The 15,840-nt window shown below is 42.0% G+C and overlaps 1 protein-coding gene across 1 annotated transcript; it reads right to left on the reverse strand.

The window, feature by feature from the left end:
* Positions 1-573: 573 nt before the first annotated feature.
* On the reverse strand, positions 574-12,340 carry cs (citrate synthase). The gene is made up of 11 exons (XM_010732026.3): positions 12,140-12,340; positions 8,410-8,460; positions 8,145-8,252; positions 7,395-7,460; positions 6,966-7,097; positions 6,278-6,466; positions 5,949-6,148; positions 4,988-5,117; positions 4,136-4,237; positions 2,815-3,024; positions 574-2,723 (listed from the first exon to the last, which is right to left on the reverse strand). The coding sequence occupies exons 1-11, from the start codon at positions 12,188-12,190 to the stop codon at positions 2,553-2,555; spliced, it is 1,410 nt and encodes a 469-aa protein (XP_010730328.2). The 5' UTR covers positions 12,191-12,340; the 3' UTR covers positions 574-2,552.
* Positions 12,341-15,840: the final 3,500 nt, after the last annotated feature.

The raw sequence follows: 15,840 nt of genomic DNA on the forward strand, positions 1-15,840 counted from the left end.
TATAAGTGTACCTAATGAAGTGGCCGAGGCTCGACCCTCTCGGAGCTTTGCACAGAAATGTCTTTCGAAGAAAAATGTTCAGTAACTTTTAGGGCGATTTATTGGCAGAACTGGGATATAATCTGCTTAACTAGGTTTTCAGTGATACTTCAACACCTTAAATAAAAGGTGGTAAATAATAAAGTCATCATGGTATTACTTCAGTATTAGCCTTTTTTAATTTACATACACGGCATCCGCCATCTCTCGCCACTATGTCAACGTAGCAAGAAAGAAATCGAAATATTTTGTTAGAAGTAGACAAATGAGGGTCACACTTACTTAGTACAAGGCGAGCCTTTGTTTTTCAGTTTTACCAGAGTAAAGAAGTGCAGTCAGTACTTCTACTCGAGTAAATAATGCGTATACTATTACTCAACACAGTAATAGTTTTTCTAGGTTGTAATGTCAGGCATGACAGGAATTCTCATAAGAGCCAGAGAGCAAGAAATCATCCATCAACTGTGTGGACGTGTCGCTGACTTTGCTCCTCAGTGGTTGCATCTTTACCATCAACAAAACGAGACAAAGAAGTTGTTAATAAAAACCTTTATTATTTTTTCATTTTTTGTTAGGTTTTCCAATATTTGCTCTTCAAAGCTTTGCCCCTTTTGACCCAGTCGGCCCCGTCCCCCCCAAAGTGTTTCTCTGATCGAGTCCACCTGCAATGAATTCTCCCAGTTATCACGTACACAACCCTTCGCGCTCCTCTACGATCAAAATAACCACGTCTCTTGAACCACCACATGGAAGAACACTACAATAAAAACAAAAAACAAACAAACGCCTGATAAAGAAGCCAGAAGGAAAGGTGGCAGCAGAACGATCCGAGTCAACTGACTGACTAAAACGAAAGACGCGAGAGCTTCAGCTACACAAAAATGGAGTGTTGACAAACCTAAAAAAAACTTTAAGAGCAAGCTTGAAACATTCAAGTGAAAACACCTGAAGGAAAAAAAGCTAAGCGAGGAATCGTGTATATACAAGATAGCTGCGGTTATTTTCTTTAATTTTGTTCGTCGTCAGAATCTCACAGTGACCAGTTGAGTACTAAGATTTACAGTTTAGGACTGGACACACTACACTGTTGGTACACTATGGTAATCATTGTGGTTATTACAAGCAAGTGATCGCACAGAGCTCATACATTCAAGCTATACATATATATACCTATGTACACAAAGTATAAATAAAACCACAAAATGAGAACCCAAAGATTATAGTTTTTGTACATATTCATTCAACACCAAAAAACTGTAAAAGGGGGAGGACACAATCAATCAACCATGGGAGGGTTCTACCGCTACGAAATTAGGAAATCCAATCAAGCAAGTGCTCCTTTTGGAGTAGTTGATGTTTTAAAGCGCTCTCCTGTGGGGATAAAGTAACAAACACACACTCAAATAAGACAGGACTTTTTCTTTTTTTTTTTTTTTAAACCAATACAAAGCCCAACCCCTTCCCCACCCCCATCCCACGTTTACATTCAAGCTTGCTCTTAAGGATTTTACTCCAGGCTGCCGATTACAACACCCTTTGCTCAAATCTGGATTGTTACTGTACATTATTCATCGTCCTCCCCCCGCCTGAGAGGAGAGACCTATATTTATATATAGCATGTGAACGAGAAGGAGCGGAGGAACAAATCGCTTCTATACAGACGAGACGGAAGAGTTATTTTGATCATAGAGGGGTTACAGGTCGTTAAAAAGAAAACAGAACTACATGTTAGGGAATCAAAGATTTAAAGGGGCAGTATCTTTTAACTGATTCGAATGTTTATCTTGAACTTTTACTCGTGAGGACCTTTTTTTTTTTCCTTGTTTAAAACTGGAGTGTTCATAAATGGGAGTGAAACGCATGGATAGACTCGGTGGGGTGACATCTGGGAACGTTGCATAGAAGAAACTAAGTTTTTAATAATTAGAGGGAGGGGGAGAGAGAGGGGGGTGTCCTATAAAACGAAAAGCACTGCGTCGTTAGCCAAAAAAGAAGCAGAAAGTTGAGTCAGGTATTTCAGATTTTAAACAAATCCACAGGAGGTGTGTTTCACTCCCACGGTTCCCTTTGAATGCCACTGCCTATTCATAGTCCCAGTGCCCAATGACAAACACACAGGCACTGCACAGAGAGGAGGGGGGGTCTTAGCGGTGCTGGCAGACTTCTAATGGTACATAGTCTGAGCCTACGATGGGTTAACATGTGTGTGTCTCAAGTTTTCACCTCCCGTGCTCCAAATACAGAGACGTGATGGGGAAAACTCGTCGGCCGTTAACTAAACACACTCAAACACTAATGATGTGACGGTTTTAAAAAAGGCCCTTCTTTTGTGAAATGACATTAAAAGCGTACTGTCTCTTTGAATCCCATTCAATCCCTGGGCTTGGAAATGACAGGGGGGGTCAACTTATGTCTGCTCTTTTTCTTTTTTTTTTGTTGTTGTTGTTGATGTTTCCACTTCCTCCCACCCTTTTTCACACTAACCCCCCAGAAGCTCCTTTTCAGGTGATTCTTCAGCCCGACTTGGTTCCCACCAGTGTCATCAGTCCATCTGTGCTCATGGACTTGGGGCGCTCCAAGGGGAAGCCGAGAGCTCTACTCCACACCAGCTGAGCGAGCACGCCGAGGGCACGGGACACGCCGAACAGCACGGTGTAGTAATTCATCTCAGTCATGCCGTAGTACTGCAGAGACGGGACAGAGACGTGTTAGGATCCTGCGTTCGCCACCGTAAGATGTCAGATGTGATTAAAACGCCACCGCGTGCGTCCTTACCTGCAGCAGCACTCCGCTGTGGGCGTCGACATTGGGCCAGGGGTTCTTGGCCTTACCCTGCTCCAGCAGCACGTTGGGTACAATCTTGTAAAGCTGGGCGACTAACTTGAACATGGCGTCGTTGGGCAGGTGCTTCAGGGCAAACTCGCGCTGGCAGGTGTAACGTGGGTCAGTCTTCCTCAGGACGGCGTGGCCATAGCCGGGAACAACCTAGTGAAGAGACGGGACAGATTTTCTTCAACCACGGAAATGTGCCAGGATCTTACTACTCTCTCTACTACTTGTAATATTTGTATAGCATCTTTATAACAGTTATTAAAGGGGGAACTTTATTTCTCCATTGTTTTGTGTCAAAGTGTTTAATGAGAGCACTGCAGCTGGCAGCCATGAAATGAAAAGTAACCCCTGTAGGATTGCACACCATCAAATTCTTCCATTAAAAAGTGCTTGTTTTTGCCGCTGACAACATTATTTAAAAAACCCTCCAGACAAATTGTGTTTGGTACGTTTCACTTGGTCAGGTCTGTGAAATCTCCTCTCTCAGCCTAGACGGCACCCACATGAACACCGCCGGTCTCTCTCGGGCTTCTCAGCCTTGCAGCAGCTCATTCGCCCTCATCGTACACTCCCTCTCTCCTCGTCCACGCTTCAGTTTGTAGTCCACTCAGTACTCAATTATGGACAGCAAACTACTCAGGTATGTCACTGTGGATAATGAGTAATGAGCTGCACCTACTCTAACACAACAAACCTTTCCAGGCCGGCATTACAACAAGTTCACCTCTCCTCTCCGGTGATTTAAGAACAAGACTTCTCCTTGAGCGAAGGTTGGTTGGACACAGCAGATCAAACTAAACATTTCTCTGTAAGGTCGTGTTGTCAGCCACGTATAACAACAATCTGAGCCGGTCAATAACAAAAACAAGCACTTTTAATAGACGTAATTTGACGGTGTGCAATTGCCCGTAAAGGATTACATTGCAGCCTGTTTTCAAAGCTGAGGGCTGCAGCGTTCTCGCTCAATACTGAACCAGTCCCAACTGTTGTCCACGTTAAACATGGGAACATAAGTTAATAAGATACCATTTAAGTGTTTATTTAAAATGGAAATAAAGCTATGTCATGTATGTACGTAGTGAGAACACTTCGGAGTCTATAACATGTATTTAAGTTTTAAATAAAGTAATCTAAACCTGACAGCCTTTGTGACCGAGATCCTTGAAGATCCTGAGATCAGGATGTCAGATACGACCCCTGACATCGCCTCGAACATGAGTGTAAAAATTCACAATGACGACCAGAAGTGGTCGTGGTTCTTTACCCGTCCAGACTTGAGTGTGTTCCAGATGTAATCCCTCATCTGCTCGTCGGACACCTCCCCGCCCATCTCCTTCTGCAGGGCGGTCAGCCACACCAGCACCTCCTGTGAGACGCAGAAGAAATGACTCACCGATGAGTAAAACAGTATGTACAGTGTCAACAGAAAGAAATACCACCGCAGGGGCGTGGAGCAGAAACTAGGAAACAGGTTCACACACACACACTCCAAAGTCATTTTACTACAAACTGCTGGCACTGTGTCGAAATCATTACTACACGAGCAGACTATGAATTAAATGAGTCATCTTGAACGCCTAGTCAGGGCTTAATTAATGGCTTGGGCACAGATTGTGTGAAACAAGACAATGAAGTCAAACAATTGCTGTGAATTATCTGATAATAAAATAGACGGTAACATTCACTGAAGGTGGATGAGCTTCCCCGAGGTTCTGGCAAACAAACCGTGGAGACTAACAGCTTCAAAATAAGTTTCACAACACTGAGGCAGCCGGTGTGAGAACTAGAAACTCTTTTTGCGTTGTCATTATTCTCCTCCGTGCTGAAAGCCGAACTGAACTCGACTGCTGTCTGAAAAGAGTCGGCATGAAGTTGTTCCAATAGCTCCTTTTTTTCCCCCCACAGCAGACAGTCTGACTTAAGAAAAGCACAGGAGGTACTAATAACATTAACCGCAGTGTGACAGTGAGCGAGCATGCACAATGTCAGGATGCTGAAGCAGCTACATGGAAATACATCATTAAATTTTACCCGTGCTTTTCCTACTGTGACATGTTTAAACACTTTTTTTTTTTTATCTCCTCTTTGTGGAAATAAAGATTTGCTCAGTACAAACCTGATTGGCCAGGCCGTGCAGAGGACCAGCCAGACCGTTCATGGCAGCGCTGAAGGACAGGTAGGGGTCAGACAGGGCACTACCCACCAAGTGGCTGGTGTGAGCGCTGACATTTCCTCCTTCGTGGTCACTGTAACATTAAAAAAAAACATAACTAATTAAAAACACAGACTGGTATTTGGTATTTAGCCAGCCTTTGTTTCTGCAGTAGTTAAACCACATACATTAGTCAGAACACTCCGGTGAACTCTGGCTGACATATCCACATATGGCACGGCTAAATATAGCTAAAAAAAGACAAATATAACTTCATGTCAGGTTGGTAACAGGCAGGGAACAACCTGGATTAAATATTTAATGATCTACATCCAGTTGATTTTTTTACCCGTCAGGTCTGAGCTCATCTTTGGGATGACAGACAACAGGACGTTTCATAATACACCCAAAGTTTTGTAATATTGTAAAACCCTTTTGTTCTTTTCCTTTGTGAGATTCTGGATATTATATGCAGTTATCAATCTTTTGTGTTATTTACACTTCTAACAATGTAATCGTGTAGACCTCCTCGTGCAGCTGGAGATGGTAAAACTCTTCGCTTAACTGATCGCCTGCCTCTATCATCCAGGCAACATTATCTGTGACAGTAGCCGTGTTGTGTGAATGTTTACAGGCAGATGATTCACAGACTCTGCTGAAGGCGGTGCATTAAATCAGTTGATCAAAACAACCAGGACAGGCGGCGCTCATTCTCAGAGCAAACTCTCTGTATCCAAGAACCCTTAGATCAGACTCAATTATGTAATATTAGACTTTTCTTGTAGGTTAGTCATGGAAAATAAGAATCTTGTGAGTTTTTCCTTTTGTGTCAAGCAGCAAAAAGGTTCTAGCATGACGTGTTTGACTTAATTTGACCTTCCTTCACGTCACGCTTCAAACTTGACATTTATGTTTCGAGTCGTACCTGTGGATGGTGAGGTAGAGCCTCATTAGCTCGGTGAACTGAGCGTCACTGTAGCCCAGCATGTTGGTGAAGTTGTGGGACCAGTCCAGGTTGGAGTCGATGGCCCCGATACTGCTGCCTTCGCGATACAAGTTGCGGTAGATCTTGGCGGCGATGCAGGGTAGCTTGGCGATCAAGTCCATGGAGTCCTCATAGACGAACTAGGAGAACAAACGTAAGAGTTTGGAGAGAGCACAAGAAAGCAAGCCGAAGGACTACAGCCATGCGAGCAGACAACACGACTCGTTAAATGGAATCAAACACTTCCAGCTTAGTCGACGTGAACTCACCTCCCAGTATTTGGTCTTGTGGACACCCTCAGAGTAAGCCCGTGCAAAGCCGCTCTCGCTGTTCAGGGCGGTGATGGCAGCGCTGAACTGGGACATGGGGTGGAGGTTTGTGGGAAAGTTATCCAGCATGGTGACAACGTGAGAGGGAAGCGCGGCTCTCTTAGCCCACTCTTTGGACACCCAGTTCACCTGGAAGGACAGAAGCACACAGTGTAAGTGAGCAACGGGAAATATTTGCAGATTTTTGCGGTTCTGCAGATTGATCGAGTCAATCGCATTCAAGTTAATTATGTCAAGGAACAAAGGGTAAAGACATGAAAGCTATTCCTCCGGTAAAATGCTGTAGTCAGCTAAAAGGAGAAGCGTTATCGGTCACGTAATCCTGATACAAATCTTCAAGGAGATAGCTGGCAGTAATAAAATGCCACTTAAAAAAAAAAAAAGGCACAGACAGCCTCTTGCTTCCGTGTTGTAAAACAATCTCGTTTATGTAAGATTGTGTTCATGAGTCATGACATACGCAACACGTTTATAGAGTTCCTCAGCATCTACATTTATATTTAATTTAGAAGATGCTGGGAAGACAGTCAGTGTCAGAGATACGAGCAGACGAACAGATGGATGTGCTGCACCGCTCTCCCTCATTAGACGACAGTTTTTGCAGAGCCGGTGATCCTCTCCCACTCACCTGCTCCTCGGTGGGCACCTGTCCCGTGACCAGCAGCCAGAAGAGGCCCTCGGGCAGCGGCTCCTCACCTCCTGGAGCTTTTGGCAGCAGCTTCTGGCACTCTGGAATGCTGTAGCCTCGGAAACGGATGCCCTGAGTATCAAAAGGACAGAGAGAGAGAGAGAGAGGGGAAGGGACACGAAAGTGAATATACATATTCAAGTCATCCTGAAATGAGCGTTGGGAAGCTGCCAACATACGCTCGAGCTCTACAAATGAATTTGGATGATTCAATAGCTCATTCCACGTTGTAGGCCTGCTAACAAGAAATGACAGCAATTCCACTAAAAGTTCAGTAAGAAAGCAATCAAGGGAAGTGCACATAAGAAAGGCTAATCTCCAAAAAAGGTCCAGAGATTATCAAACCACTGTAAGAATCAGTACACCGACCTCCTCAGGATCCAACACGGAGGTCTCGTACACCAGGCCCTTCATGCCCCTCATGCCTCCATAGACCTGTGAATGAAAACACAAGCACGTAAAGACTTTACATATTGAACACCGTCCTGTTTAAGACTATATAAACACAGCAGTGTGTTTGCTGTAACAACAGTTATGCAACGTTGGACCTTCAAAGCCAAAATCAGCTGACTGTGAAACACTTGGCAGCCCCGTGATGACCAAACTGGCGATTGTTGAGGGGAAGAAAAGATCTAAATCCTGTTTAATGTTAAGTATGTAACACCATGAACTGGAAAGAGAACACTGACAATAAATAGAGCCACAAAACAGAGGAAGCAACGCTGAACACGGAGTCGCTGCAAGTCAACCAAACCCACGGTAACTAGCCATAGGTCAGAGGTGTAGAGTGTGTGTTAAACAGGATAAACTGGTTGTTGTTTGTGTGTGTGAGCATATACAGGAGTCTGCAGTACAGTAAAGGTTTGTGTGACTCATCTAAAATGTCTCCTTTGGCAGGAAGCAGCGCGGCTCGTATGGTGACCTCTGGGAGAGATGACCGAACAGTGATACCTGACACAGGAGATAACGCTGGGCAGGGCCAGGCGGATTAGGTGAAGCCAGTACACTCCACTGCTAATCTACATCACGGCTAATGGCTTCTTACACGCTCTTCCCTATGAATTAATATCGTGGCTTTGTGTTTCTCGTTTTATTCTGATCCCCCTTTCTGATACTCACCATGTCAACATTAATCTGTCCTATGTTGGTTTTGCCATACTGTTGTTTAAAGTTCTTGATCCTGCTCTGTTCTTTAGGGATGAGGTCTGCCAGGACATCCTTCAGATTCTGTAAAAAAACACGATTGTCTTAAAACACAGCACATCACTTCATTATGAACCAGGGTTAATTAAACAGACGCCATGTCGACATTTCATGACAGAAATCGATCTGTAGCTCCACAACATGTACAATACCGATATCGGTGCAGACAGAGTTTACTTACTGTTGTTGATGCGCTGGCATTTCTGGCTGCCACGAGGAAGTAGGCGGCATTCTGTAGACAGACGAAAAAAGAATTTGAGTATTAGCAAACCCAAATAAAACATTTTAAAAACGACACAGCAAGTCTGCTGAAGCTCCTTTAAATATGAACCGAGACAACGTCGCAGCAGCAGCGGGAAAATATTTAGCACAATGATGGCCCTCCAGTTAATATCTATGAACTGAGTAAACCGGGACAGACTTTAAATTAATCAACCTTAAGTAGCTTCTGCAGACCAAAACATTTTCCAGTCCCTCACTTTAGATAATTACAAGATTTTCTGACCTTTTTAACGCTGAGCTACGACTGTGAGCATTTACCCTGCGTACATAATTGCCGTTATTGCCAATAACCATTCATCCGGGATGTAAATTATTAAAACGTTCCTTTCTTATATTGACAAGCACTTCATTTCTCCCCGTGGCAGATAACTACAGCTAAAACAAGTTAACTACTGCGGTCACAGAAAGTCTAATAACTGGTTGTCTATGACGTGCACATGCAGTCACCAGTATACAATCAATATGTTTGATTGATTGATTGTATGATCGTGTGGTTTAAAAAACATTTTTCTAAACCAGGGAATGCTTCTCTAATTTTTACCCGACTCAAAGCGACCCCGCCTGGATCGATCGAGTCATCCTAAACTAGTCACAAACTAACACGCGAGTCGATTAAAGTCGTGATGTTCTGACGTTTTGTCTCCTTTATTTTAAAAAGGACATAAGAGACGCCGCAATGCGACATTGAAAAAGGGGACACCGAGATAAATATAAAATGCGTTTTCGACTTTTTGTAGGACTGTGACGAGCCCGGAGTCATAATCTGAAAATATATAGATGCGTTTGGTTTGGCATTCATGAAATGTGAGCAGGTCTTTGCCCAGACAAGCTTAGACAAAGCAAACATTTCTCTGTAATTAATATTACGCAGGATTTGCTGGAACAAGATTAAAAAACAAACAAACTACTGGCTCTCGTTATAAAAGTGTTTGGAGGTTGGTAATCTTGTTGGAAGCTCAGCGACAGGAGTGACAACTTGAGCCTGTCTGCTCGCCCCTGAAACAGGACTCCTCCGTCAGCTTATTAAAATTGTCAATGGGGACGGGGAGGAGTCTGCCCGGTGGGTGGGGGAGGCCGGGGACAGCTGGCTCTACTCCCAATGGGATCACCTCCACAAAACCACAGCTGGTGGAGGTGGATAAAGGGAGCAACGAGGCTCGCAGAAACATAAAGGTAGTGCTCCTACGTCACTACACACACACGCGGATGAGATTACGTAACAGCTCAGGGTCTTAAATATAGAGCGGCAGTCTCACTCAGTCACTCCCTGCTTGGGAGAAGGTTAAAGCAGCTCCACAGGACAGAAGGGTGCAGGGGTCAACCCGAGAAGAGGCGATTCAGAGGAAATACACAATGATCGATTTATCTGTGACCGACTGTTCTCTTAGGTAAACAAAACTTGACACAACCTGTCCCGAGGAGGAAAGTCTGTTGATAGAAAACACACCTTTTGGGTCCATTAGTGACACATTAACCACAAACCCTGCATTCATTTGTTAAATCTAATATTTAAAACTTCTTTTTTCCTGAAGTTTAAGGAAGTATTTTGGGCATTTAATCTAGAAAAACACATCAAAATCAACTTTCTCTTCTCATAAACTGAAAAAATCTGAAGCAAGAAACTATTATGAAACCACTGCCTTTGCTCCATCCCGTGAATCACATGATTTCTACTCATAGATCAGTGGCAACACGAATGATATGCAACTGCAATAAAAAAAAAAAAACCTCTCCTGAGCAAAGATTACAGCTGATAAGCGCAGAAAAAGGTGAGCGTGACACAGATAATCTCTACATATTCCTAATTACGAGGCGATAACGGCGACAAGACGCCCTCCCTGCGTGTGCAGAGTTCAAGAAAGGACAACATTTTGGTAAATTGATTGCTTGCTTATACTGGGGTGCAGATGTTTTAACTCATATACATAGTGTGTATGTCCTGTCTTTTGCAAGTCTGGCATACTTCCCTTAGTTGGCCTCTGATTTACTGAGACAGTTATAAATTAGTAGTACAAGGACAGGAGAGACAGGATAGGCGAGTACCATGTGGATATAAAATATAGTGCTAATTTCTGAGCAGTAAACCAACTAAAAGCATGTTATGATATTATCTGTATCAGTGGGAAGATGTCCGAGACAGCTCATTTTTAAAAAATGTATAAGAACCAACTGTTAGAGCTCCTCGAGGAGCCTTTTCTCTGTAACTTTTTTTGTGTGTTGCACTGTTAAATGCTCCTTCTTGTACAAGAATAATACTTTGGATACTTTGAATCCAGTCTTCCTTATTCAAGGGTTCTTCCTTAAAAAAATTCATAACAGGGAGGTGTCCGAGACAGCCCATTTTAAGAAAATTGTATAAAAACCAAGTCCGAGACAGCCCATTTTAAGAAAATTGTATAAAAACCAACAGTTAGAGCTCCTCGAGGAGCCTTTTCTCTGTAACCCCTTTTTGTGTGTTGCACTGTTAAACGCTCCTTCTTGTACAAGAATAATAAATTGAAATAATTTGAATCCAGTCTTCCTTATTCAAGGGTTCATCTTTAAAAATTCTCTTAACAGGGAGGTGTCTGAGACAGCCCATTTTAGGAAAATTATATAAAAACCAACAGTTAAAGCTCCTCGAGGAGCCTTTTCTCTGTAACTTTTTGTGTGTGTTGCACTGTTAAACGCTCCCACTTGTACAAGAATAATAAATACAATAATTTGAATCCAGTCTTCCTTATTCAAGGGATCATCTTTAAAAATTCTCTTAACAGGGATGTGCCCGAGACAGCCCATTTTAAGAAAATTGTATAAAAACCAACAATTAGAGCTCCTCGAGGAGCCTTTTTTCTGTAACCCCTTTTTGTTAGACGCTCCTTCTTGTACAAGAATAATAAATTCAATTTAAACTTTGAATCCAGCCTTCCTTAGTCAAGGGTTCCTCTTTAAAAAATTCCCGTAACAATGAAGGCGGGGGAGGTCAGTGGAGTAAGACAGTAGGTTAAAGTCACTGTAAGGTTACTTCATCACTGGCAACCTGTACCAAATCAGGTGGTGCCAGTTAACCATTAAAAGCAATTGACATGGGCTGATCACAGCCTAAAAATATGTCAGAGATCACCTATTTTAAACTGATGTCAGGTGCACAAGTTAAAGTTTAGAGAACACACTTGCTATGTTTTTGAGGTTATATTAGATAAATAGGCTGATTTTTTTAACGTGAAGGTCAATGAGGGTGGTGGAGAGATTAAGTTTGAAAGCAGCCACAGTTCATGTAACTCATTAGGAGTCATTATTTTTAAAGTAATAGCAATAAATAAAAAATGACAGCTGGAGTTTGTACAAGGACTAATGAGTACTGGTTAAAAGAAACAAGGAGCAGGCGGTGACCAAACCAGGCCAACACAGTTCACACGCTGATGTTAGCTCACAGGACACAAGTTCACACACTTACAGCTTTATATATTAAATAAACTCCGCTGTTTTAAACCTGTTTCGTGTTGTTTTAGCGGGTCAGCAGCCACGCTCCGTCTCCTCACAATGTGCTCAACACAATGCTAACCTAGCCTGGCCGTTAGCCGGCGTTAGCCTCGGAGCTAACCGTCACACAGCCTCGACAAACTCCGCTCACGCCTCCGTCCTCTCACCTTTGAGTTGAGCAGTTTAGGCGCTAGCCTGCTGACCGACAGGAAGGACATTGTGTCTGTGTGTCGAGGTTGTTTATTTCCACTCGTTCTGTTCACAGCTCGGGAAGCCGCTGCCGGTGCGCCGCGGAGTCGGTTGAAGGTGCCCCTCCGAGAAAGCAGAAGGTTGAAGAGGGATTCTGGCCCGCAAGTAGCGGCGTTGTTGATTGGACGATTGGCTGACTCGGTACAACAGCGTATGTGGATTTGATTGGCTGGTGGGGTCATTGGGTTTACGCTGATTGGCTACAGGGTCACCCCCCCCCTTTTGTCTGTGACGACACTGGTCATCAGGGTTTGTTCAAGAGACTCTCTCCTAGTGATGGGAATTTCGGCTCTTTTTGGAGAGCCGGTTCTTTTGACTCTGCATACTATAGGAGCCGGCTCTTTTTGGAGAGCCGGTTCTTTTGACTCTGCATACTATAGGAGCCGGCTCTTTCGGCTCCCAAACGGCTCCTCACATTTTATTAATTGGTTTTATTAATTATTTTTTTATTATTATTGCTGTTATTATTATTTTATATTTTTTATTATATTTTATTTTATTTTTGACATTGTAAAGCACTTTGGTCAGTGCATTCAGTGTAAAAATGTGCTATATAAATAAAAGGTACTAACTATTTAATTAATTTATCAACCAAAATAATGGAATTATCCTAGTGATGGGAATTTCGGCTCTTTTTCGAGAGCCGGTTCTTTTGGCTCTGCATACTATAAGGAGCCGGCTCTTTTGGCTCCCAAACGGCTCCTCACATTTTATTAATTGGTTTTATTAATTTATTTGTATTATTATTGCTGTTATTATTATTATTTTTATTTTTTAAATGTTATTATATTTTATTTTATTTTTTAAATTGTAAAGCACTTTGGTCAGTGCATGCAGTGTAAAAATGTGCTATATAAATAAAACGTACTAACTATTTAATAGATTTATCAACCAAAATAATGGAATAAACATCTCCTTAAATCAGCTCACAACGAGGAGCCGGCTCCCGTCGTTCACTTCAAAGAGCCGGCTCTTAGAACCGGATCGTTCGCGACCGACACATCACTACTCTCTCCAGTGTTTCAGTCAGTTTAAAAGGTCCAGTGTAAGAAGAAGAAGATATACTTTATTAATTAGAATTAAGACATTTTTTTTTCACATTTTTTTTAAATTTACATTTTTAACCCAAAACACATATACAGTACAAGTACATAGACATGCAAATGTGGGGAGAGAGATGGTGGAGTGATGGGCAGACTGGCGCCCTGCGAGCGGTTGGGAGGGTTCGGTGCCTTGCTCAAGGGCACCTCTCCAGCTACCAGTCCACCTTCCATATTTTGGGTCCACCGTCCACCCTCCGGTTCCCAAGCCAAGTCTCTACCCAGATAGCAAAAATCTTTTGGCTTCGCTTTGGCCCAAATCTGGCCTGCATTTTGGCAAGGTTATGGGTGAATGTCTGGGCCATAAATGGCCCAAATTAGGAAAGCCAAAATCATACCAAAAGGCAGCCAAAATTCACCCAAAACAAACTGTGGACTTACAAAATATAGCCATAAATGTCCCAGAAGAGCCCGAAATAAGCTGTTCCCACTCGCGCCCAATCTTCTGGCATGCCATAAACATGCCTTAACTCAGACATATATTGCTGGCGCCTCCTTATCTATTATTGATAACCCTAATCATACCACAGTTAATCCAAAAGGCTTTCTTAATGGCAAAAGAAAGCCAAAAATGCCAAATGTATGCCATAATACAGCCAAAATATTTGCTATCTGGGTATGGGCTGAGCTACTGCCGCCCCATATAGTTTCCAAATTTCCATCCATTTGGAATTACATAGGTTTAATATAAATCAACTAATAGACTTAAAGATTTGGGGACCTTTATTTTCATAACTGTGCTTTCATTTCATGCTTTTATAATCACTTGAAAATAACAATATTTCCCTTCGACAGCGGAGCTGGTTAAAAACCCTTTACAATGACTGATAAAATTACAATGAATGATAAAATGATTACAGTAGCAGTGGAACCTGTGATAGAGATACACAGATGCACAGCAGCAGCAAATCATTAACTAACTATAAACTGTAATGTAGATATGATAGCAATAATGACAGTAATAATATATGTAGTGGACGTCATGCAGGATCACAGCAGCAGCAGCCACGATCCACAAGAACCTGCTGGACGAGAGAGCACAGAAACTCTGGGGAAGAAGTTTAGTTAGTCACATGCATTAATGAAATAAATGTCCTTTTATATCGACAGTGGGAGCAGGTCTTCTTTCACGGAGGCCGCCGTATTGAAACACTGTGTTTCTACGGTAGCCCAGAGCAGAAAAATTAATTAGTGACTCTAAACAGGGTCCTCAAAGTGTTGTTTCTCCTTTTACACAAGGGAAGGTGAGGGTGATGCGAGGCGATTGCAATACAGCGATTAGTCCACTGAGATGCAACTAGATTTATGTAATAGTACTAATGAGCTCAAAGTGCTTCCACTGCACAGTAGTGTGGTAGTAACCAGGTTTATACATTCAATATTAATAAAGCCAATTTGTTTGCCCAAACCCAACAGTGAAAATGAATACATGTACTGTTACATGAATCTTATTACTTGCTTCACATTAAGTTTGTTGATTTATATTAAAACTATGTCATTCAAATGGATGGAAATTGTAGTGTGTACAAGTGTATTGACATGAATCGAATATAATAATTATTAGTATGTTTTCAGTAGTGTATAATCTCGTGAAAATAAGAATCAGTGTTTTCGTTGCCTTAAAAATCAAGCGGCAACCTCCTTGGCAGAGAGCGGGTCCTCTTACATGTTGAACCACCATTTTTCTACAGTAGCCCTGAGCAGACAAACCACCAAACCCTAATCTAGATATGGACTTTTGGCTTTTTAGTGAACTTCGGTTCGAGTTTTTCCTCAAAAAGAAGGTGAGGCATGCTCGGTGCCACTCAGTCTTACACACCGGACCTTTAAGCAAAACTACTGTGATACTGATGTCAGGTAATGAAGCGTCTGTCTGTGTAATCTAATGACGATTCTCCTATGCACTGATCTTTATTTATTAGGTTTAAGTACACGTGTTCTCTCTGCACAGGTGCAGTTAAATGGCATCCTATTAATTATATAGAAATCTGGTATGAAGATCAATGAGGAACATTAAAATCAATACATGGTGACTGTGTTACCTGAATGTAATTCATCTCTGGTGCTGGCTGCATCTATGCCCCCACACACTAATACATATTTATACTGTCTACACTGCCCATATCTAACCAATAGTGTTGTTCAAATGTAGCTGTTTATTCTGTATATAATGGCGACCAATTTAATTACTTTTACTTACACCGTACAGTTCATACTATACATATATTAACTTAATTAACCTGCATTGTATAATTACACTATATGTATATATCTTAGTGTATTCATTTCACTCTGTTTATACTGTTAATACTGTTTATATCTTGTTAACACATTAATATTTATTTCTGCACTGTTTGTATATCCTGATACACATTATGTCGCACTTTACTTACTTACTTTACTGCTTTTTGTGCTTTTGGGTAGATGCTAAACTGCATTTTGTTGTCTCAGCACTTGTAATTTGTGCAATGACAACAGTTGTGTGTAATCTAAATTTATATCCCGTGTGTTATTTTTAG

Source organism: Larimichthys crocea, chromosome XV, assembly GCF_000972845.2.
Source record: "Larimichthys crocea isolate SSNF chromosome XV, L_crocea_2.0, whole genome shotgun sequence".
NCBI classification, from domain to species: Eukaryota; Metazoa; Chordata; class Actinopteri; family Sciaenidae; genus Larimichthys; species Larimichthys crocea.

Bases quoted from the DNA above. Each gene is read 5' to 3' on its own strand.
- cs (XM_010732026.3), bottom strand. From the start codon at position 12,190: ATGTCCTTCCTGTCGGTCAGCAGGCTAGCGCCTAAACTGCTCAACTCA. The intron at 8,461-12,139 runs GTGAGAGGACGG...GTCTGTCTACAG, and splicing joins CTAAACTGCTCAACTCAAAG to AATGCCGCCTACTTCCTCGT. The intron at 3,025-4,135 runs GTAAAGAACCAC...TCTCTTCACTAG, and splicing joins ACACACTCAAGTCTGGACGG to GTTGTTCCCGGCTATGGCCA.